Source organism: Morone saxatilis, unplaced genomic scaffold (assembly GCF_004916995.1).
Source record: "Morone saxatilis isolate NCDOM2014 unplaced genomic scaffold, NCSU_SB_2.0 Contig17, whole genome shotgun sequence".
Lineage (NCBI taxonomy): Eukaryota > Metazoa > Chordata > Actinopteri > Moronidae > Morone > Morone saxatilis.
Window position 1 is genome coordinate 13,053,520 of NW_023339729.1, and position 24,755 is coordinate 13,078,274.

General features: G+C 42.8%; 1 protein-coding gene across 5 annotated transcripts in view; it reads right to left on the reverse strand.

Annotated features, from left to right (window-relative positions):
* rhbdl3 (rhomboid, veinlet-like 3 (Drosophila)) overlaps nucleotides 1–23,940 on the reverse strand; it is a 54,728-nt gene extending 30,788 nt beyond the window's left edge. For 2 of the 5 annotated variants that reach the window (XM_035660638.1, XM_035660637.1), the window contains exon 1: nucleotides 22,960–23,917. In XM_035660638.1, coding sequence (XP_035516531.1) covers nucleotides 22,960–23,100 — 141 coding nt within the window. In that variant the 5' untranslated portion in view covers nucleotides 23,101–23,917. Of the gene's footprint in view, nucleotides 1–22,264; nucleotides 22,289–22,959 lie in introns of all 5 variants that reach the window. The other 3 variants (XM_035660636.1, XM_035660634.1, XM_035660635.1) reach the window with 3 other exon arrangements.
* Nucleotides 23,941–24,755: the final 815 nt, after the last annotated feature.

Here is a 24,755-nt window from a genome sequence, read left to right on the forward strand (position 1 = left end):
CGCGAGCGGGCCAAAATCCTGGTGCGCCAGCGAGATCTACGTCATTTTGACGTCACAGTGTCGCGCGACAGGTCTCAAACGGCAAGCATACTTAGGCCTTTAGAGTGTGCAAAGAGTGTGCACCATTGAGTTGTTGCTATCATAAGGACAGTGAGGTAAAATCTACCTGCTCAATCTGCTGACCCACAGACAAAACAAGCTATGAGATTATTCAGATATTAAGTCTCTTTTAGATACTTTCCATATTGATCTTTTTTTAACCCTCATCCTACCGACTGGGGTACCCGCAGACTCCAGAGGTTACTTTTTGTCATATCTCACAGGTGCTTTATTCTTTCATTACATTTGAAATGACTTTGTCCATCAATGTGTTCCCAATGAGTTCATATCATTGTTTTAAGTTTCTGTTTTCAATTTGTCCTTTTTAAATTAAATGTGTTGGAGGACCCCGGTCAAACGCACCTAATTCCGCCTATGCAGTTTAGTATCTAGTATCACACACTGTCATGGGGGGGTAGAGGCAAATCCTACAGACTCTATTTTAGTTTTACACAATTTTCAAATAAAGCGTAACTACCCTAAAATTAATAATAATATGATTAGATTTTTTCAGATGACATAAATTGCATAATTAATAATGTTTTAAGATTTGTATAACGTGTTTCTATGATGGTTGTTTCTTACAGTAGTTTATTCTGGGAGTCTCTAGGGACCCCAGTCGAAAGTCCTTGTCTGTTAAATATGTTGGTAGGATGAGGATTAAAACTTTAGATTCATCCCTGTACAATTTCAAGCCTTTAATCAAAAGGGTTGCTACTGTATGAAGTGATAGTGTGTTGCACTACACATAAAATCTCTTATACTGTATGAAGGCAGACCAGCCTAGATGGACTAATTATCAGTAGCTGACATTATAACAGACCATTTAATGAGCTGGCAGGGTTTTACTCTCCAAATGGCTTTCCCTTTTCCCCTTAGTCAGAAGGCTCCCCTAGCTGGACTGCTGCTAACCCTTTTAAAATGCAAAGTGTTTCCAGATGAACCTCAAATTTATTTGTGCCTGCAAAAAATCATATTTTTGACGATGTAAGTTCACTAGACGAGATTAGAATCGATCAGTATATATGTGTATATACTATATATAGTAGGCTATATGAAGTATTGCAATCTCCAAATGCCCCCTGGAGTAATCTTTTTCAAATAGAGCAATAAAAGAAAGCAGTGGCAAGCAATTAGGAGCATGTTGGTTAATCAATTAACAAATCAACATTGATTGAAGAGCTAAGTCCACGTACACACTTAGAGGAGTCAACACACACACACACACACACACACATACTGTACATTCACATCTCAGCTCCTATTGACTGTAGCAATTCAGACTTTGTTGAGTGAATGTAAAGGTGCATACAGACATACGACACTATGATACACACGCTATATATGTAGATACCTGTTTAAGTACAGTCTTCAGAAGTGATCTCTTCTCCAAGTTTACAACTATTGTGTGTATGCAGACGTCAACAGAGTAGCAGCATAGATTGTAGACATCCATACACACACCTCATATGCAGTTAGTTACTCTGCTTCCCAATGCTTCCTGAACACAAAGCCAGAGTATTCCCTCGATATGGAGCAATTAGCAGTTCTAATAAAAAGCCAGCCTCGTTAGAGTAGGAGAAGCTCGTTAGTCTCTTCGATAATTACACTGAAGCACCAGGGAGGACAAGCGAAAACCAGGGGCACCTAATTCACTGGTCATCACTCACGCACCCTCACACACACTCCGACATAGCAGGTACAATGGAAACACACTCACGCACACTCACCTTCTCATGTTAATCAGGCTTTTCAGACTGTGCCCTTCACACCAAGGGGTTTTTACTTCTGTGATATCATTCTTGTCTCTATCTCTTTCTCTCTCTCACACACTCATACACACACACAAACACACTCTTTTGTCACATTATCTGACACAGCTGAAAGAGTACATTATCAGTGCTATTGGCTACCATAAGCTGGGAGATGCTCTGTGGTTTTGGCACTTATCATCGGCCCCAGTGGCGGGGCCCAGGCTTGGTCTCATTCAAGAGACTAGTTCAGGTTGACTAGAGCCAACAGCTTGTCAGCGGGTGGCAGCTCTGAAGGGGAGGGGCGGGGGAAGTGATGGAGAGGTGAAAAGTCACAAACACTTCCACAATGACAAATCTCAACAACTATCAGATGGATTGGCATAAAATTTTGCAGAGAGTTTTATGCTCTGTAGAGATGAATCCTACTGACATTGTCGATTCCCTGACTCTGTCTCTAGCACAACAATGAGATTGAAATTTGTATTTTTTGTTGAAATGTCTCTGTTGAATTTTGTACAGATATCCATGGTGCCCAGAAGATGAAACCTGACTTTGCTGTCATAAGTGACTCGAGACGCATTGTAATGCCAGGTGTGAACTGACGTACTTCAAGCTGTCCACTTGTGATCGATCACCCAAGATGCATGTTAATGCTAGGGTTAGGGTTAGGGTTAGGGTTAATATAAACAGGGCCTTAAGTGCTTAGAGTGGACAATTCTGATAGCTGCGGGCAGGAATTACTGTCTTATTTTATTTTCTAATAGAAAACGAAAGATTTGAGACTGAAAGAAAAAGAAAAATGAGAACATACATTGTGTACATTTTGTATTTGAAACACAAAGGAAGTCACAGTGAGCAAAGGTTTAACCTTCTAAGACAAAACTGAGTACTAAGCTTTGTCTGTCCCACTGCTTATAGATCTTAGCTAAATATCACAGAACACAGGAGAGAAAGAAGATTATAAGTGATGTTTTCAAATTTGTTTGCCCTAGTCTGTACATGCTTTGCCCTCCAAAGAACACCATGTTTACAATACAGATAATTCTTTTTATTAAGAGCAACTTAAACTGAAAGGGATGTGAAGCAAACACACACGCACACACAAATGCACACATAATCCGACACAGTGGTCAGTGCAGTTTGTAAGAATAAAGCGCCATGCTCATAGAGGCGGATCTGACATGAGCAGGTCTAATCTCTACCACAGTCTGGGTCTGACCTGACAGCTCCCGGCTCGGGCAGGCACTGATGCTGACGGGGGTACCAGTCAGTAGCCAGTGGCTATTTTCATTGTTCTCTGACAGAGAGAGAATTCAGAGTTACCCAGACAAAAGCAGCACTATTTAGAGGAGCAGAGGGAGAAGAGGAATGCTATAGCATCTAATAGTACAAACTAAAGAAGGAAATTGTTATTCTGATTGTGCTCTGTCTGCGAGTGTGTTTGTCTTCTTAGATCTCAGAGGATAACACCTTTGTCTGCACTGACTAAAAACTATAAGCTCAAGTTGACTTGTGTGACACTGATACTACATGACTCTCTTCAGTCTGGCTGTCACTCAGACTCTTATTCCTCTTTTGAATTTCATTATCATCAAAACGTTTAGATTGAACTTTGCCTGCATCTCTGCTGGAAACAAATTTCCACCTGGGACGAACACAGATGGGCCGATCCACCTCCCACCTTCCCCTGGTGTCACTTGACAGCTGAGTGACAACATGACAGCAGAGTGGGGCAGGATGCAGAAGGGAGGGATGCGATGAGCCGCCAAGGTTTCACACCATTAATTACCCAGACATCACCTCTCCCTTCGCGGAGGATTCTGCAGGAAAAGGTCAGCCGTCTGGTTCGCATAAAGACCAGCTCGCCATGCATGTCGGAGCCCCCGCTGGCCCAGGCAGTGCTCTGTCCACGTCACACTTCCGAGACATGACTAATGCCTCAACAAGACTTCTAATAGCCCCCAAAATGCCACAGCAGTGCCTGTTAACACGACCATAAACAACACCTAGACTTTGAGGCTAAGGCCAAGGCCAACGATGAGCAAGAAAGACAGAGGAGAGCAGGACAGAGGAAGAGTAGTGGTGGAGTCTGCATTAAAGCAAGGAGTAAATAGCATGACAGAAGAAAAACAGCATAGGTAATGGATTGAAAAGCATTATTAAAAAGAGGAAGAGTTATAAATAGATGAGACTTAAGTGTGATGTAGTGTACACAGAGCTGCCCTGTACCGAACAGGGCTGGTACTGCATGTAATGAGAAAAACTGGGTTAGACAAGGGAACAACAAAATATCAACATTTGACATTTTGGGACAAGAAGCTGCTATTTAACGCTGGCTATCTGCTGATCTGCCATCTTCTTTTAAAGGTCTAGTAACATTAAGAAGGATATATTGGCAGAAGTGGAATATAATATAAGGTTTATAGGTTTTCATTAGTGCATAATTACCTGAATATAGGGATTGTTGTGTTTTTGTTACCTCAGAACGAGACATTTTTATCTACAGATGCCAGAGGTCACCTTCCGTGGAGCCCAGAATTAATGTAGTTTATCCTACACACTATGGGAATGGAGAAACGGTTCCAGTTGAGAACCAGTTTAAAATCGTCTGATGATTCGTACAGTATGCCTCTGAGCTTATCAATTCCTTTTATTAATGCCGGCATGTTTTTCTTAGTTTTACAAAACATTTCAAAATAATGACAAAATGTATGTGTCTATCCAGCTGGAAACTTCCAACAAGAAGGAATCACGAGAGAAAGAAACGCCCCAAAGCAATTCTTCATTTCATGAGGAAAGATGACAACAGTGCTGGTTATATTATTGTACCATGTATTTGACAAATGAGTGCCACTACTTCCCAACAGAGCCATTACCAAGGGTAAATATCCTATGTTTTAATAACATTAGCACCAATCAGGCAGGCTTAGCAGACTTTTCATCCACACAGAAAACTGACCAGTCATCAATAAGGAAAATGATAAAGAATGGAATCGTTATCAAACAACATTTGATCAATTCCCATCCCTAATAATGCCTGCATGTTTAAATAGTATTTTAAAAAATACTCTTTGTCTCTTATGGAAATAAACCAGCATAGCTTGGACAGAAAAGAACCACAGTTGCTGGCAGTTGACAGATTAAATTACTGCCTTTGATAAGATAACCTTCAGCTGGGCACAAACAGAGTCAATTAAGCAACAATCTGACATAGCATACATCAGCGAGATCAACAAGCTGAGAGAGAACCTTGCTTGTCCCAGCACAGCACTCTATTATAACCCACTTTCATTAAACAGCAAACTCCTCCACAATCTCTCACCCACTCTCCTTTCTTTCACTCGTTACTCATGTTTGAATATGAGCAGTGTTTTCCCCCAGGAAACTCCTGTGAAAGACTGAGGGGGCAAGTGTTGCACAGACTGCACACTTGAACTTGTTATTTCCCTGGCTTATTGTGCGAGGAGATGATTATTGTAGGACAGGGAGCAGAATGAATACACTCTGCTTTGAAGTGTGAGGGACACAGGAAGAGGAAGTGGCTATAAGATAGATGGGGACTAATCCCTAACAGGTGACGATTGTGAAGTATTGTTTGTCATTTTTAAAAAGAAAGGGGTGGGAAGGAAAAGAGGGGAAGAATACTGGTTTTGTTTATAACAATAGAGTACAACACTACAAACTACAGCCAAAGGAATGACCACAAATTTACATATACATTTCTCAACACAGATTTAGCATTATAAGATTCACAAAGGTAGCTATTATGACAGATAATTGCAGTCAGTTCTATCATATTCTATATCTTATCTTAGACCCACCAACTATGTGGGCTTACTGTGTGATGCAGCAGCAACAAAAAACTCCTTTTGGTTAAATGCACTTTAAGTAATCAGCCACGGTGACCTTTTACCAACCACTGTTCCACGCTCTCACAGGCTGATAGTTCTATGAAGCACTATGAAGCTACTAATACTGTAATACTGTCTATGTATCTATACATCTGAAATCTTTTCAGTCATTGTGGTGATTTTGTTATAAAAGAATACAGGTGCAATGCATGACCGACTATACATAAAAATATGGTGTCTCCCTTTCATCCAAGCAGTCTGGAAGTCCAGCAATTGAATCAAATTCATCTCAAGGGTAAAGCAATTAAATTAAAAAAAGGGTTTAAGGGTTAAATAAGGCCTCAGGGAAGTCACAAAGTCATGAATGCACATTCATAGCTATGTGCAGTTTAAAGTCCTACCTGACCTCTTGAATACATTGGGGAAGAAGCTCAGTGGGAGGAGTAGGAATCAAATCATCCTCAGTGAGGCTTACGTTCTCTCAGCAGAGCAGCTGCTCCTACCTGGACCTGCAAGTGACACCCAGTCCAAGTCCCAATATCAGACCAAAAAAATGAAATTTTCAAGTGCATGGCATTACTTTTGGAGCTATATTCACTCAGATTACTCTTATCAGCAGGTACAGAGAGAATTGACTGGCAGGCCCTGCTGCCCACAGTATCTCTTCTTCTTCTTTTACTTTCTTTTCCTCATCATCCCTTTCTCACTTCTGTCCTCTTTAATTTCCCCTCCTCTCCTCTCTCCACTGTTCTCCTGTCCTCTGTGATGGGAAATGCACGTATTCTGCCACAGGTAATTGCTTTCTCTTGCAAGCAGTCTAATGTATTCTCTCTGCGTTCATTCCTTCCCTCTGTCTTCTCCACCATAAAACTGATAACTCTACACACAGCCCATATGCAGGGACCAAAATGAATCTTCAGATCATGCATCTGTTGCACTGTTGTACATTTCCATATGCAAAACAAATTTAGTTTTCTTTTAACTTCAGCCCATGTAATCTTAAACACACAATAGCAGGGAAAGGCCTGTCCTGGCCAAAATCCTTTTATTTTCAGGTTTAAACCAAACCCTGCATGATCCAAAAATCAGCCTGTCAATAGCTACATTTTGGACCGCTTAGGTTTCAAAATAAAATTTTATAGGTAAGTCACCTAAATTGCTAATTCAGTCAATACAACTGACACAGATTTCAGACAGCCCGGAATTGGTTTTCCATCACACAGAAGCATTTTTCATGCTGGCTGCAGGGATGACTGACGTTGTGTCTGTCAGGGCTAATCAACGGAGCGCTGGGTCACCTGTCTCGTTTGACAGATTAGAAGCCCTCATTCATCTCACACACACGCAGCACACACACACACAGTCGTCTGAGGCCATCACAAATTAGCACGGGCCGTCACCGTTTCCTTGCCAACTGGCTTGTAACCAGGCAACGTTGGTCTGTGTGAAGATGTCTTCAGTGGGTACATGTACAAACACACACACACACAGATGAGGCTTGATATGTGGATAGGTGTTAGACAGTAAGGTATTACTTTAAATCCCTGGACATCTGACCCCATTACTGTGCTAGACATGAGGGATATAGATACAGCACATGAGCATGCAGACACACAGACTATACACCAAGACTGAGGCAGATTCACAGATTATTTCACCTGCAAACCCCAATCCAACAGGTAAATTACATCCAGACCACATGAGCCGTTTCAACTTTAGTAGCCACTGCTGTCTGTCTACAAGTACATTCCCCATATACGGCCATGATCCATAAGCATTCTTTATGTTCTTGAGCAAGGTTAATCTTTCAAGGTACTATTGTATTGGTGCAAAGATCCACTTTAGAGTCATTATTTTAGTCCATCTGCACACGGCAGGCAATTTAATCAAGATAATGATCAGTGTCTATCAAAGGTGATATCAAAGCAGCTTTTTGACTGTGTGAACTCTGTCTACTTTATTTCAAGTGAATTCGTCTTTTTTCTTTGTCATGGACCCTTTTGAATGGTTTGAATCTGTAGAGCTGGTTTGCTGTGTCACTTGTATTCAGCAGGTCTTAGCAAACCTTGTGTGATATTAGTTTCTGCTGAAGGTGTGAAATGTGCAACCTTTCTTTTTCCTGCACCCGGCCCACCCATTGCTGTGAATAATACTGCCATCCTCCTCACCTTGCTTGATTAATTAAAGTTTAAATTTCAAAAATGCCTTTAGCAAAAGATACCACTTTCCAAATGAAATGTCCCTAGGCAACGCGGTATCAATACGCTTGATCAAACACCAACATGTTCCGTCTCTGTTCCATCAACATCTCTACTAATTCATGCCATATCACAGCAGCTGGCTCCACAGACAGCCACTGAGATCTATTACCCAGCACCACACAAGAGGACTGCACACTCACACGCCATCACTGTTCCCTGTCTCTGCCTCAACCCTGAGCATTCATTAACACACACTCGAACACACATTTTATTGCACTGTTATTGCACAGAGCCTATTCCCCTCTGCAAACTCTGTCCCTAAAGTTTAAAACCAAATTCCCCTGCACGTTTAATGCTATCCCAGACAGAGAGGTATTCCGGTCTCTAGGAGACAAGATGCAATCAGAATATCATCAGGGCTTTTATTTGACAGATGCTGTGCAATATCAAGCATAGGAAGATTATACATCATACAGGCTCTGGATGTTGCAACCTCAAAGTCATGCAGTGCTAGAAGTCGGCTGAAACTTGCTATATGATAAACCTGTATTTGTCCTCAGTGTGAATAGGTCAGCACGTAATTCACCCAGGTCGGACACTGCTCAGCTTTGGTATAAAAAGATGCCCAAAGCAGGTTACTATACCATTATCATAAGAGTAGCATAACCTGCAACAATGTCTAGGCCTCATAAAGTCTGACCAAATAAAGAAGAGAAATCTTATTAAGTTCCACCAGACGATCCACACCATCTGCCATGTGGAATATACATCGTAAATAATTTACAGAGACCACTTTTAGTGTACTGACATTCTTCCATTTATATGCATTTTCAATTTGCACCTAAAAGTGCAGTGAAAACAGACTCAGCAACATTATTGACTTGCATTGAATGTGTGACTTGCTACCAGATTGCGATATAGGCTCGAACCTTACGTGATGACAAACATGTGTGACTGTCTACCTATGCAGACGCCCAGTGTAGTATAAACAGAAGCATCTGTTGTGTCTGTGTTCATGTCTGTACTAATGTACTAATTGTATAGTGGTGGACTCAAAGGCTTCGCTTCATTTGCTATGGAGTGGCTCCTTGTTAAAACATCCATGATTTTAGCAGGGTAAAACTGTGGTCTTTCCCCTCTGACTCCTCTCTGCAGTCATTTTGGGTTTAGCTGTTTTTTTAGTAAGAATTTCATAAAGCCAGACATATAAGAGTAAATGAAGTGACTAAACTGAGAGAAAAAAAGGGTTTTGGAAATGATCTGCATCAGTGTGTACGTGGTTTGATTTGGTGTGACAAAGGGCGAGATGGAGCAAGACAGACAGGTTGATAGTTTAAAAGAGAGAGGGAGAGACAGACTAAATGAGAGCTGTACTGCCCCCAGGGTGTCTCCAGATGCAGAGGGGATTGTAGCAGACAGCCGAAACAGCCCTCAGCAGGCTCTCAAGCATGTGTTCAAATAAACACTTTACCCCCTGTCGCTGCTTGTGAAAGCATTCACACTGGAGAGAAGCATGTATGAAGGCACAATGACACACACAAACAAAAACACACAAACAGGACTCAAGATTGAAGGCATAGAAACACCCACGAGGAAGGGAACGCTTAAACCACTCTGGCTATTAATGTCACTCTCAGTGAGTGACTAAACGTGAGCCCCGTTTACCGAGAGACATGCAGAAGTCAAAGTTCTTGTCAAACATACACAAAGCTGTGGTGGAGTATCTGTGTCACTCAAGCATAGGGCACAGCCAGGTCAGCACAGAGACAAAGACAGAAATTGGTGACCTTTTCCCCCCAAACCTCCCATTTACACCGAGGTGAGAACCCTTCAGTGGCTTCAGTGGCTCTTACAGAATAAAAAAGGGAACAAAAAAACGCGAGGAACATTTGTTTAACGAGCCATCCCCGGGCTGTCTTTCTCTCCCATTCAGTCCCTTCTTCTGCTCCAGGCCTGCCCTGGGGTCAACCCCCCCGCCACAACACCATCAAAACCCTCCACCACTGATGACAGCGGTTCCATTCACCACAGAGATTTATGATCTTTAATAGCTGGCAAATGGACCGGAGGCTGGGGCAGCCCAAGGGGAGGCCACTCGACTCATTTTCTTCAAATCTCAAGAAGAAAAGGCAGGAAAAAGGGGGAGCTGAGAGAGCTTGGGGGTGAGGATGGGGGAGCTAGCGGGACTGTCGGAAACATTTTCAAGGTTGCCATCTGGGTCGGGTGGGACCCTTCAAACTGTCCGTCAATCTTCAACAAGAACCCCTCCCCTACCAGAAGGATAAGGCTGTGGGGAGAAAAGGGGCATATTATAAAAGCATGAGGGACAAATGCCCTCTGCCACCCCTGACATTTCACTTGCTGGGCTGCGTTGGGGCAATTCTGCAAGCGGGAGCTTTTATTAATCGGCTACAATCAGGCGGTCAGCCAGTCAGCTGTCTCCTGATCCTTGGTAGTGGTGAAAAGCTCCACTGGGGCACCCTCTACTTCATAATCCTATTCCTGTAATCCTCAGAGGTCAGCGAGTAAGAAACAGTCTCCACTCTCTCTTTGACCCGCTCCCCTTTCCTTTTAAGGCGAGACAGGAGTTCTTTTAACTGCAGTGACTGGAGTAGGAAAACAGAACTTCCAGAAAAGGCAGTTTGGGGTGCAAAAGAAGCAAGGCAGATATAATGCTTTCATGCAGCAGCCAAAGGATTTACGTCTTCATGAAATCAAGAAGATAAGTTCCAACCACAACTACAGGGAAATTCCTTTCTCAAATGAAGACATTACTGCCAATTATTATAGAAATAAATCATGTTTTGTTCAAGACTTGCAAGTCTCTTTACCATTTTGTACCTGAGCATTTTTTCCTCTGATTTAAAGTAGTAATTTGGTATTTAGGAATAAACTAGTTTGTTTTTGTGCAGAGAGTTAGATAAAAAGACCGACACCACTTTCTTGTCAGCCAGCAGCCAGTTAGTTTAGCTTAGCATTAAGGCTGGAAACAGGGGGAAACTGCTAGCATGGCTATGTCCAAAGGTAACAAAATCTCCTACCAACACCTCTAAAGCTCACTAATTAACACGTTATCTCTGCATTATACAGCACTTTAATGTCGTGCTTAAATTAGGTTGCAATTTTAGGGGCAGTTGGGGTGGTTTGTTCTTGGCCAGGAGCAGTAACTTTCTCATGGTGATGACAAGACTCCAAGAAGTCTCAGAAGTAGGCTTGGATCTATAGAAAGTTGCAAAGAAAAGTCAGCTCAAGAGCCAAAAGAAGTGAAATTGCTTTCCACTTCTTACATCCTTCCCCGTGTAGTCTCATAGCCGATCTCTTTACAACTTGCAGTTCTTGTTAAGGTATAAGAAAGACTCAAAATAATGAGATTTGTATTGACAGCCAAGATAATGAAATGAACTGTGGACCCTGACAGAATTTCTTCGACAGAAAATACCAGAACAGACAGAAAACACACAGAGCTGTTTCATTAGACTACACAGACAAACAACAATATGCAAACCACTTACTGCTACTGACCCTGACTAAAGAATCACCATTTTGATGCCAAATGTACAGACATATGTAATTGTACCCACATAAGTACAGTTACATACCCTATTAAAAAAGTAAAATTTATTTTATGAAGGCTCTGCTGTAGAAACGATGTGGTCCTTATTCCACCTGTAATGGAACTGTAAGTTATCACAACCTTGGCAGCTGCTCCCCTGAAGGAGATAATTCTTATCATAATAACACCCTTAGTGCCAGACCCTGACAGGCACCCTGATGAGCCGCTGTATCTGCAACTGTGGCTGCGGTAAACCCAGCGTCAAAGATAAGAATTTCCCCCGTCTGCCCCCGAAAGTATGAGACACTGTCAGGGTGATAATGTTGTCACTGGACAGGACAGCCTAAAGGTTCTCCATGGTCCTGTTTTCAGACTTAGCACTAACATGCAGTTTGAGTAATCCAATTCCAAGCGGACATCTGTAGATATAACTTAGACTGCATTCAAAATGCATCAACAACACGCTGGGATTCAATCACTTCAGCCACATTTGGACGTGACATGAGCTCATAAAATCACAGGTTTGAAGGCTTTGCTTAGACTTGGGATAGACTCACGCACTGAAAACCTTACAAATGTACCGATGTAAAAAGGAGGACAGCTTCCTTGTCATCTACAGTTCTTAACATCCCATCATGTCATCCTAACTGTTACTGTTGGTATTCAAGATGGAACAGCAGCGGCAAAAGTACAGCAAGTGGGAATACAACAGCTCTCCAAGGGGCAGAGTTATGTGCTCACAGTGCAGTGGCATTAATGCTGGCCAAAACATCCAGTAGCCTTGTATAGCTGATCTCTTTTTATGATCAAAACAAAAAAAATTATGTCTATAAATAGTCATGCCTGATGTAGGCCATCAGAGAAGGGAATCACAGAATCTGCTCAGACCCGCATACTTTATGGTAAATGTGACTGAATTTTATTATCAGAGGGAGCAACTCCATCTGTGACCTAATTTTATTTACCTATTTTGGCACAAGGCTTCATCAGTAAATCATGTACAAGACATCTGGCCGTGAGCAACCTCTTAACGTCTTCATGAAAACACATCGGCAGTCAGCAACAACTACACTGCTACAAAGACAGACATCACATCAGGGAGTAAAGGGTCAAAAAGGGCTATATTTTCGGGGGTGGGGGGGTTTGTGTGCGTTGTGTCATGTGGTTTCTCCTTGTCACAGTTCGCCACTTCAGCACTTTGGCCCGGCTGGCAGGCTTTGGCATCGATGCCCTGTAAGACGACACGGAGGGGGACAGGACGGGAACGGAGGTCTGGATGAAAGCTAAGCATTGCCGCTCACCTTGGGCATCTGCTGAGCCTGCTGGGATGGCCCAGGCCAGGTTGCCAAGACAACAACAAAACAGCTATGGGATCGGAGAATAACTTTTATTTAACTGGACGAAACCCAACTTTTCTGTCCTACAAAATTCGGCAGGTCACTCTGAAAATATTAATACTGATGATGTTTACAGTGTGTGCCCTCTAATAACAGTAACATTAAACCAATATGTTAAGGTGCAAAATCAGTGTAGGGACCAGTTTAACCATAAATACACCTGGATCTATCGATTCAGTTTCTTAAATTTGTAGAAACACAGGAAACAAGGAAGTTGATCCAAAAACAAATTCAAAATACTGTATTTATATGTACTGGGACTTCAAAATATCATGACTTTTTTACCCCAAAAAATATATTAATAACATGTAATATACAATATTTTATGAGATGTTTTTTGTTCTTTGTTTTACAGAAGCACTTATTAAGGTTTAATACAAGTCACAATAATGACAATATGTGTGTGTGTATCAGGGTGTGTATCACTGCACTGCATGTGCTTCTGGTTAAATAAACAAATACATGTATTTGAAGCTGGATTACCAGAAGAAAACATGCATGTTATTTATAATCGTGATGATAATGTTTTGCTCAATATTCACACTAAATTGACTATTCTGTCAATGTGTCGTTCCTACTGCCCTTTCTTTCAGGACTCTGATCTTGAAACTGGGACACCCACACAGAGTCTGGGGGAAGCCAGTCATGTGCTTAGTTTATCTCAGCAATCTTCCAGTGCCCGTCAGACAGAAGAATCTGATGCAGCGCTGCTATGGGAGAGGATGCTGTGTTTATTACAGTCTATCACAGGCCCAAAGCTGGCTTGGACCCCAGCTGCTTCGTGTCAAGTGGAAACAGTTTTATTCTCGTACACGAGGTGTCAAGTAAAGAGACACTGCTTTGCTAGTTGCAAGGAAAGCTTTAAGCTTCTGGGAAGTTGTCATGTAAACACAAACCAGAGAAGGCAGCACTGAAGAAAGACAAATGAGAGAAGAAGCAGATGCTTGTACCTGATGTCTTTAAATGGTAACATTGTACAGAACAAATGCTCCTAAACAAAGAAAGTTTTTTAGAAAATGAGAAGAATGAGTCCAGAGAAAGCAGTTTCTGTGAACTGCAAACTAAACGTTCCCACTACAGGTTTAGTGTGGGCGCATAAAGCAGCAAAAAATGCCATTAGCTTTGAGTGTCTCGCATTATCTTGTCTACACCGCGAATAAACAGGGAGATGCTGGTGAGGCGGTTTCTTTGAACAGTGCTTCATGGACAGCTGAGCACATAGCAAGACAAAGTGATCTGAAAGCCAGCAAACAATTTAGAGTTCAAATCCCCCAAAAAAGTGTAGCTGGAATCATAAATCCAGCACGCGGGCATAAACATCTGCGCTGGCAGTCAGCTTTCGTTTGTGGTGGTCGTCAATGTTGCCATCTGTCTCAGCAAAGACTAAACTTTTCTTCCAAAGGGAAAACAGAGGGGAATAAAAGAGTTGGCTGAGTTGTACACTCGGTGTGGAACATTCCCTAATGGGCAGCGCTTGACTGAGGAGGCAAAAATCTGTCACAAGCGCTCATGCACACACACACACACGCACACACACACACACACACAAACAGGTGTACACAGCTAACACAGGGTTATTGTACCTGTGTCAACAGTGCACCTGCCAGCCTTCACTGTGGACCTGTATGGCCTATGACATAGGAATGTGTCCCAAAATATGTACACGTGTGTGTTTCTTAGGGTATTACTCTGTAATCATGTCGTCTATAAGCGTCTATGACAAAAAAACAGACATTTTCCATTTTCCAAAGGTCCCTAGAACCTCTGAGTGGTCTGTATCGTACACACATAAACCCACACACACAAGCCCCCAAGTGTTGGTGTGATGGGTCATGGCCAGCACATCACTCTGTCAACAGCTCTGTAACTATAACCTGTGGGAAGGTATTACAGTTTCAGCCATAAGGAATGAATGGACCTGCACTGTGGCTTTGATCCCCTAGAGGATCCGTAACGAACTGAAATAGGAACCTGGAAGCTTGTTGACTGATAAGTTAAAGGCAAGGAAGACGTTTAGTTTACTGAGAACAAAGGTAGTCTTGCTGTCATGTGTAGACCCAAAATAAACAATCTAATTAAACACTCTGGCACTGCATTCACAATAAAGGTGTCAGTATGCTAAACCAATGTGCGGTGTGAAGAGAACAGGACGGAGGTTTGGAAAAGACCTGGAAACACCAGTCTGGCTACAAATAGTTTTCACACAAAAGCAGCTTTCCAGTGTTAGTGTTAGCTTAGTGTGAAAGTTAGTGTAGCTTAATAAACAATGCTCACAACCTCTTTAACTGGCACAGCTTAACAAGGACCAAAACAATAAGGCAACAAGGTTGAAACATGATAATCTTCCAAACAAAAGAAAGTTACAGCATACAACATGTATGAAAATACACTATGCCGCTTAATTAAACCCTAATTTGTTTTTCCACAAGAGCACTTCAGTTTTTCTGCTGTTATTATAAAACTGATGAACAAGTGTGTGGTGGTGGCCGTGAACTGTACACAGAGCTAATGAAAAGAGATGAAATGAAAGCGTAGATGAGCAGGCTGAGGCGAAGTCTCTTCACATCTTCTGCAGTGTCATCCACTTAACTCTGATGAGGAATCGGACTTCAGAACAAAAAGATGACAGCAACAAAGCTATGAAGGCAATAAGTGAAAGGGAGATGAAAGAGAAGACAGAAAGCAGACAATCAGCCCCATCAAAATTCACACTGACACGGGTCCTAAAAGGCAGCGGGCATACCCTGCCTCCACCCCACACACTTTCTCAGTGGGGGTTGTGTGCTGTCACTTCAACTTCCCTCCACTGACCGCTAGTAATGGATTTACATTTTTAGGTCTGGTGAGTACAAATTTACTGCATGTACACACACATGCACACACAAAGCATACGGAGGTTGCTAAATCACTGAGACATTCAGAAATATCAAAACAGACACTTTGATTTCATGACACCGATGCTCTGAGTTTGCACACTGTAGCCAATTATGGGTAAACTGACACATCTTCTTTCTCCCATTTACAGATCGACAGGCACGGCAGCTATTTTTACCTCTGCATAAATGCAGAAACTGTTTTCACACTCCGCCAACTGGAACTGTGCCTTTCATTAAGGAAATCTATTTAGAGCTGAGCAGGAGAGAGGCAGAGGAGCAGGGAAAGATGAGCTCTGATTAAATCTTTCAATGAAAATGTTTGAGGGTCTGTCTGTTATTTCATCACCACACAGCCCGGGAGCTTTTTAATGGAATGGGGCGGGGAGCAGTTTGCTGTTACGATCCTGAATCAAGACAACCCAGTTCGGTATCATCACAAACTCTGTGTTGTTGCGTTATCTCCAAGACTCAGCTGTTGTCAATCACCGCTGTAGTGTTAGATGAGCGGGTCAGCAGACTGTGACCCCACCATCTGTGTATGTGTCAATGGCAATTAGGCTGAAAAGCACATCATTTTTACCATAGATGTATGGATAAAAGGAAGAGAAAAAGACCAAGGGAACCTACACACTATCAATGAAAGAACCCAAGAAGAGGTCAGCTAATTAAGTCACAAAAAAGGCTCAAAAACGTTCATAAACTAGAAATATTCTGGTCACAAGGTCATCATCAGTTCTGCAACCTAAGTCAAATCCAAGTAGTTGATCTCTTCTCAGCTATCTTGATATTCTATCCTTTATAGCATGAGTGTTCTTTTCAAAAGGACTAATAATTATAATAATAATTTCAGTGACTGCTGTTATGATCTCATTGTCTGAACCTCTTTTTGCTTTTAATGTAGGTAAAACTGACAGGGCATGGTGAGACATGCAATCCCTGCATGCACCATTAAACACAGCTGAGGGCTCCCAGTTGGCGTATCCATTAAGTGCCAGTTACCTGGGTGGTGGTCCATTCATTTGAAGTGTATTTATAAAAAAGAGAGCGACACTGAGAAGGTGCCAGCTGTGCCATGCGATGAGGCGAGACGGCACTGCCAGACAATGCTACTTTAAATAATGACCCTCCTTTTCTCTCAGCCATGGCCACTGAATGTATAACTAACAAGCTCATTCAAAATGAACTCTGGGAAACACGAGTCCCACTGGGAACAGGTGGCTTCCCCATCACTGAATTTTTGCTTGTTTTAATTAATGACGCTAGCTGGGCTATTCTAGCAACAGGCATCACTGTCATTACTTAAGTTAAGAAGTGATGGGATGATCATTAATCATGTACCACATGGCTAATACAAGTACAACAGTATGCACTGAGTAATACCTTCTTGCAAGATGACATTCCAAAAATATCTAACAGACTTTTATTTGTGCGGTTACAGTAAGAAGTTTAGGGATCTTAACTCACATTCAGAGCCTTTTCTATGCCACCAAGCCAGAAATTAAAGGGGAAACACTTTCATGGAAAGTATGAAGCCATGTGAAAGTGTTTAATCACTAAGCTCCTGCAGGCGTGTGCCTGGGGCATTTAAACATGCCGTTGGGCGCAGGCTGTCAACACAAAGGCAACGCTGGACACACATATAAGGATTTCTCTCACACACGGACACAAAGCCCAGAATATAGGGTTCACTGATAGTTGTAGTGCTTTTAGTCTTCTATCCTTTCCTGTTGCAAGGCTGCATTGAGGGGCCATTTGAGTTTCTATTGGACAGGAAAACCACAGATATACAGTCAATGGTTTGTATACATCCTCTCTACAAGTGTCTATCTGTCCATCTACTTCGAGTTGAGCCAGGTTTCCAGTCGCCACACCTGGGGACTTCCAATCCCAGGCTTTACAAGCATTGGGGCATTCCCAGTTCCCTCAGATAACAATTTGTGTGTCTGTGCTGTTGGTGTAGCCCTTCATAATTCACGATGTACAAAAGCACTCACTGTGCTAAGGCAATTTAAAGAAAGAGAAGCGCTATAGATCACTTAGATCCACTTTTTACAGAAGAAAATGAGAAAATTATGCAAAATAATCAGGTAAAACACAAAGAATTCTTGTTAAAGATTTCTAATTTAGCTCCTCCTGCCACAGTTGTACAAGGAAATCCATCTGAAGTGCCTTTTCAGAGAGTACAAAACAACACACAGAGAAATGGGGGGTGTCATTTCTGTACCCAAAGGTACATTTGTCAGAAAAGTAACCTGTAATGTACGAAAAAGGTCCTTAAGGTGTTAAATGTGGATCATAACTGACAGAAAGGGGTACATACTTGTACTTTTAACAATCTTAAGGCACAGGAAATGTTATACCAAATCAGTGATCGCAAAATCTTGTTTTAAATAGAGAGTTGGGTTTATTGAAATACAATAGTCTACTAGTAAATTTCCATTCAATTCTTGGTCTGTGTGGCAAGACAGACAAGTTTTCAGATTGTATTGGCAAGTTCACAATAGACCTATTTGAGTGATTTTGTCAATTTAATCAAGTAGCTAATTATCAGTGTAGCAGAGTGAAATGCTTCCATAGCCATTACCATGACTCCCAGTTTTATTTTAGTATTAACAGTGTTTTATTGTCAATCTATTTTATCATTCTTTACTTCATGGCGACTTTTTTCTGTATTAGTTTAACTTGTTTTTATGCCGTGGCCCTCCCTTATGGAGCCTATGTGGAGCTGGGTAGTGCAACCAGTTTTCCCCCTGCAGTCTGCTGTGGCATGTGCCCGTGGCAAGTGCACTCGGCACTGCTGAAGCTTCCAGAGTTAAAAACTTGATTTAGGCTGTGACAACATTCACTTGTTATGGAAAAAATCTGTTCTAGCTGAACAATGCAATGAAAAAGGTACTGAAAAGCATTAAAAGATAAAAACTAATTGTTATTTTTTTTTAAACAAATTTTTGTGAATAATTGGACATGGCAGGATAAATCTGGGTGGGGAAAGTGAAGAAGCAGCACTCGCCCCTTCTTCATTTCCACCACTAAGGTGCCCTTGAGCCCATAACCCCAACCACTGTGGTTGTACTGGGCAGCTTCTGGGTATGAATGTGCAACAGGGCTTTCCTGTCTATACCTTCCCAATGGGTACATTTTAGATGGTACCTTTTAGAGGTACAGAAGAAGGTACAAGAATGTATCAAAGGTACAGTGCTTGTATCCTGCTAGGGTACAGCTGGAGCGACAAAGCATTTGTACCCTTTAGGTCCATTCCTGTACATTGATTTCTTAGTGTGAAATATGTTTGGTTCATTTCGGGGTCTGACCTAAACATGCTTAATACGGTTTACCAGATAAATCCTGGACATAAACTATGGTCCATCCCTAAATCTGCAGAAATCCTCAAAAACACAACAACATGAACAACTAATGAGTGTGTCAGTCAGCACAGAATAGACTCCAGACCTTGTTTCTTCTTTTGGATGATGCACATAATTTTGTGCAATCAGGCTACCATGACTGCAGTCTTTCCAATGCTGGCAACAGGCTACCATGACTGCAGTCTTTCCAGATTTGTGTGTGTGTGTGTGTGTGTGTGTGTGTGTGTGTGTGTGTGTGTGTGGAGGACAGATAGAGGCTGGGAACCTTTGATTATGAGGGAGAAAGAAGGCAGTGCAGCTGCCCTCCTCCAGCATCTCCTCTGCTTCATTAGACATCGCCTCTGTCTGTGTTCAGTCCTCATGTTTGTTTCAGGCGATGGGCAACACAAGTCAAAGCATTCTGAGGTACTTCGTGCACACAGAGGAGGAAAGCTCTTATACAGCAACAAAATCCTCTCCAGGGACAGGAGGAAGGAGTGAAGGGAAAAGCGAACAGAGCAACGCAGCACTTTGATTCTAGCCCCCAATAGTCTGAAACCCAGAAATTGATAGCTGTATGAACCATGTACACATGGGAGCTGGTAAAATGATATGATAGAGAAGGTTTTGTATAGAACTACTTTAAAGAAGCTGGAAGAAAGCTGTAGTCCAAACAAAAAAAGTATGAAGGAGAGAAGATGATTCTGCTGTGTAAACATCCCTAATGGGATAGACAGGTGCTCTGCATCCGACAAGGCAGGGATGCCAAAATTGATTAACACAAGAGATGCATCATTGTCTTCATCTCTCATCATCTCAATGTATTACACTCACTGGAACAGTTTATCTAATTGAATAAGTTACAACTACTGGCTAGGTCAAATTGCGGCTTATGGAATATTTTAAAAGGTAAAGGGAAAGAAATTAATTTGTACAAAGTGTTGTCCAACCACATCTAAAAGTTGCAGGTAAACTGTAGGTGTTCCAAATGGTTGCTGCTTGGAGTGAGCATGTTTGTCGGGTTGTTGGTTTTTGGAAAGTTCCAAACATTGCTCCCCTCAGTTTTGACATTGGAAAGGGGTCTCAATGTTCAAAACTCTGACAAAAACTTCATTTGAAGCATGCCCAAGCCTGTAGTGGTTTACTGGATGTGGGACATTGACCAGACACCTGGATACCATCTTTACTCTCCCTTCATATAAAGGGCCACAGTGAGAATGTCTGAAACAAGCAGGTCATCCATTAATTGCAGGGTTGGCAGTTCAATCACCACCTCCTGTCCACATGTCAACATGTCCTTGAGCAAGACACTGAACGTCAACTGCCACTGATGGTTACTCCAGTACCTAGGCCAACCATTGCTGTGTGAGTGTGTGTGAATAGTCATTGATAATGTAGATAAACTGAACAACACAAACACTGGACTTCGTAGTGTGTATCTTTGCATTAGACAACTAAAAGCCCAGACTTTGCTCTGTTTTCAAGCAGACTTTGACTTTTGTCTCTCATGCAGCGACACAGGTTGCCAGTCTGGTTTGAAATCCTTCTTTTCCTTGTCTTTAGTGGCCCATCATTTCTCTTCCTTAGTCGCTTCACAGAAGCTAGGGTTCCCCAAGGTCGTCCCCTTAACAAATGGAGCAACTCATTGTGAGGAGGAAAGAAGGGAAGGAAAATAAAAGAGTGAAAGGACATTTGTTGCTGCCAGACCGGGCAGTGACCTCGCCATTTGGACAAACCCACGTTTTTTAGATGGACGTCCACTTAAAGGAAATTCAAAGATGTGCCGCATGCATAAAGACAGCGGATTGAGAGGCCTACTTAATGCCTGTCCATAGAATATGCTCCATCACTAATACACCCACACATACCACACCCCAGCTAGTCTTTCTCGTAATCCCATGGGGACCTCAGCCTCCCCCTGAAAGAGTGAGCCTGACACGAGCCTCTGGCTCAGCCCTAAACATCCCCGCTAACCCCCTGCACATCACACACGCATACAATTACCCCCTTGGAGAAAGTAGGGGGCCCCAGGGTGGGCAGGTGCTGCCGCAGCCCCACAGAGTGATGGCTGTGCGTGTATAAGTGTGCATGTGTGTGTGTGTGTGTGTGTGTGTGTGTGTGTGTGTGTGTGTGTTTGTGTGTGATAGTAGGGGGCCCGTTTGCCGTCTGTCAGTCCAACATGCTGCTTGCATGATCAGCCGGTCTGTGTTTCTCTTCTCCTGGGGTTTCTTGGTTGTATCAATGTGTGTGTGTGTGTGCAAGCCTGCATGTGTTTCTTACAAGATCGGTCTGACTGATAGATCAATACATTTAGGATTATGTATCACCCTAATTGCATTATCAGGGTCAATGTCAGCGGACGACACACCCACAGCCTCCAGGGTGCTCCCGCTCCTCTGATGCTCTTGCCTCTATAGCAGTTGGATTCGACAAAGCTGCGGCCTGGTTGCATGTTATGCTGTGATTGTTACCCAGCAGGCAAAGGATTTAAAGCTGCACTAGGCAAGATTTTGATCTAAAAATACATTTGTCTAATCAGCCTAAATCACAAACTGGGGATGAAGAAGACTTTGCCATCTCCACCAGCTGAGACCTGGTACTTTTACCTCATTTAGCCAAATTAAACTGAAGAATTGAATTAAATGTTTATTAAAATAGTTTACTATTAACTAGTAGATCTTTTAAGATGCTTTAAGCGACACAGACCAGCAGAGATGGCAAACATGAGTAAGCTGTGTGAAGCTAAGCAACATTTCCTAGTGCAGGTTTAAGTCACTTCCATGATAAAGCAGTGTTATAGCACAATTACAATGTCAAGGTCATAATACATGGACAAAAAAAAAGAGAAGTAATTTATAAATATGCATTACACTAAAGCACAAAATATTGCCATTTTTTACATTAAAAAGTAACTTTATCCTATTTTCCTGTCCCCACTGATGCTTATGGTGCAATATTGCATCTCAGCTCATTCAAAATCTTCCCCATGTTTCATGACCTTTAAGCGGAACAATGCAGTGCTTCATCTGTTCCTCACATCTGTGTTGCTTTAGGCTGATAACAAGCTTATGTCCGAGGTCACCAACAGTTCACACACAGATGAGCACCTTTCGAAGACAACACTGCTCCACAATGAGTGAAACATGCATATGGTAAGAGATTCCACCCACTATAGCTCAGACTACATACCTTGTCAAACAAAGACTTCCATTGCTGGGACAAGGAAAGAGAGAAAAAAGAGCAAGAGAAAGAGTAAGTGAGAGGAAGAAGAAGGTGGACACTAAAAACAAATCTCAGAAACAGGTGCCGGAGGTGGCGGAGAGAGAAGCACCTGTTTGAAAATAAAGTATCTTGGCCAAAAGGACTTTCCTTCCTCTCTGTGCAGCATTTGCCTTAATTGCAGTCTTGCAATCACATTCTGTTATTATCTGATCATTGCGGTCAATGAGCCACAGCAAAAGATAATAAGGTACCAAAGTGTGGATCATTATGTGTAAGGGGTCTCTTATAGTCGACTATCTAAAAGTCTGAGATAGACTACCTAATGGAGCAAGAGGGTGTGTGAGTGTGTGTGTGAGGGGGGGGGGTTATTCCTAGAAAAGATGTGCTGTGTGGTGGCTACTCTCATTGTCTTGTAATACTTATTTGCAATTCCCTCTGGTATCACTGTAAATCTCCAGTTATGAGTTATTCCACGACATTTACACAAATAAACCCTTTAAAATGCATTTAAGGCTCATGCTGTGACATTCTGCTGTCAAAAAATCAAAAGCACTGCGTGGATTTGCTCCAGTGCAAAAGGGAAGGTTGAAGGTGCTGCTGTGTAATTTAAAAGGGTGGGCATGTGTGCACTTGAGGTCTCTCTGTAGTCTGTGTTGACTTACGTCCTCTGGAGCCACGGGGAGGACGTCGGTGCTTTCCAAAACCTCTATTTCCTCGCCCTCCGCGTTGGCCGCCACCGCCGGCGAGGAGTTCACCGGCGTCTCCCGGGGTCCGCCCGTCATCCTCTGGCTGCTCTTCTCCATACACCCGCGGAGAGCAGCGACTCGGTACTCAGGGATGACTCCACATAGTTCACAATGCCATTTCTCTCCCAATGTGCGTCAGCAACAACAGCAGGTAAGAAAGCTGAGCATCATGCTCGCTTGCGCATCCCTTTCAAGTCGGATCTTCCTTGGTTTGGTTTTTTTTTTTTTTTGGATTGGTCAAATTAGTCCAGATGAAATATTTAATACACCGATGAATGAAAGAGATGTGCTTGGTCCAGTTATGCCGGGCGCACTGACACACAGACCGGACAAACAAACCTTCATCCGCAGAGGAAAAGTTGATTTAGTGATAGTGAAGTAATAGTTCTCGGCGTTAAAGTCCCCTTTGCTGTGTCACACCGCCGTCCACCCGGCAGCCACAGAGGGTTTGCAGGGCTGGATTGTGTTCGCCACAAACAGAGGCAGCGGTCCAAGTTTGTGGAGCAGGGGGACGCACGTTTGCGGAGCGAGTCTCCTCACACTTTAAAGGGACTCGACGCAGCGGCGGAGCGCAGATCCATCTGGAATAAATAATGACATCATCAAACACTGACAACAACGTGAAACGCAGGACACAGATGACAAACAGGACCGGATGACGCACAAGTCTCATATGGCGGCTCCATCCAAAAAGTCGACTTAAAACAGCGTGGGCACAGTCACATGGCGGAGTCAGGGAGAAAAGTCCAGGCGAGTGGCAACATTTTTTGGTGCGTCATGATACCTGGCACGCTGCTTTCTTGTTGTGTCGGTCGGCGGTCGCTGCGCGGGGACAGCCGTCTGCTCTCTCTCTTTCTCAGCCGCGTGCCGACAGGCAGCCGGGGGGGGGGAGGGAGGGGGAGTGTGGGAGGAGGAATACACCGAACGCCTCCGTCGGGATGGCTGGTTCGGTTCCAGGAGTCGCCGGGACTCTGCTCCAGCCGCATGCGTCCCTCCAGGCACACTGAGAGAGAGAGAGAGAGAGAGAGAGAGAGAGATGGCAAGACAGGGTGGGGTGGAGAGAGGGAGAGGAGGGGAGGCAGAGGGGGAGATTTGGCCGGCGGTGACGAGGGATCACCGGCCACTCCAGCTCTGGGGTTTCGAGGAACTCCAGATCTCTGGCTGAACAGCTGGCTGTCACTGGCTCAGAGGTTGGAGGTCGTTTGGTCATTTGGGAATGATGTTGACATGTAGCAGTTATAATTGGCCTTCATGGTAATTTAATACACCAGGCTAATATTCAATAATGTAACCCCATTAGGTACCACTATAGATATGATTCCTTGATAACGCAATGGCCCATTGGAGTGGTCTGTCTAACAACTAAGACATCAATCAAAATGATTTGTCACGACCTGGCAACCCCAAAGTTGTTGTTATAGATGGCTTGTGACTGATCTATAAAGCATTCATAAAATATTGTTAACCATTAAAGAGTTACAGCTTACAAGAAAGTGGTGTAAACGAGGTAACAATATGTTTACTATGTCAGTAGACAAACCTCAACCCCCAAGTGACAAACAAAAAATGTCCAACATTCAATATTCATTTTGGACCTTGATATACACTCTACTACTGCAGATCTACATCTAATGTGGTCCAATTCCAACAAATATGTCATTATAAGCTTTAAAATATAAGTAAAGATAAATGTGTGTTTCATACAGTTTGGA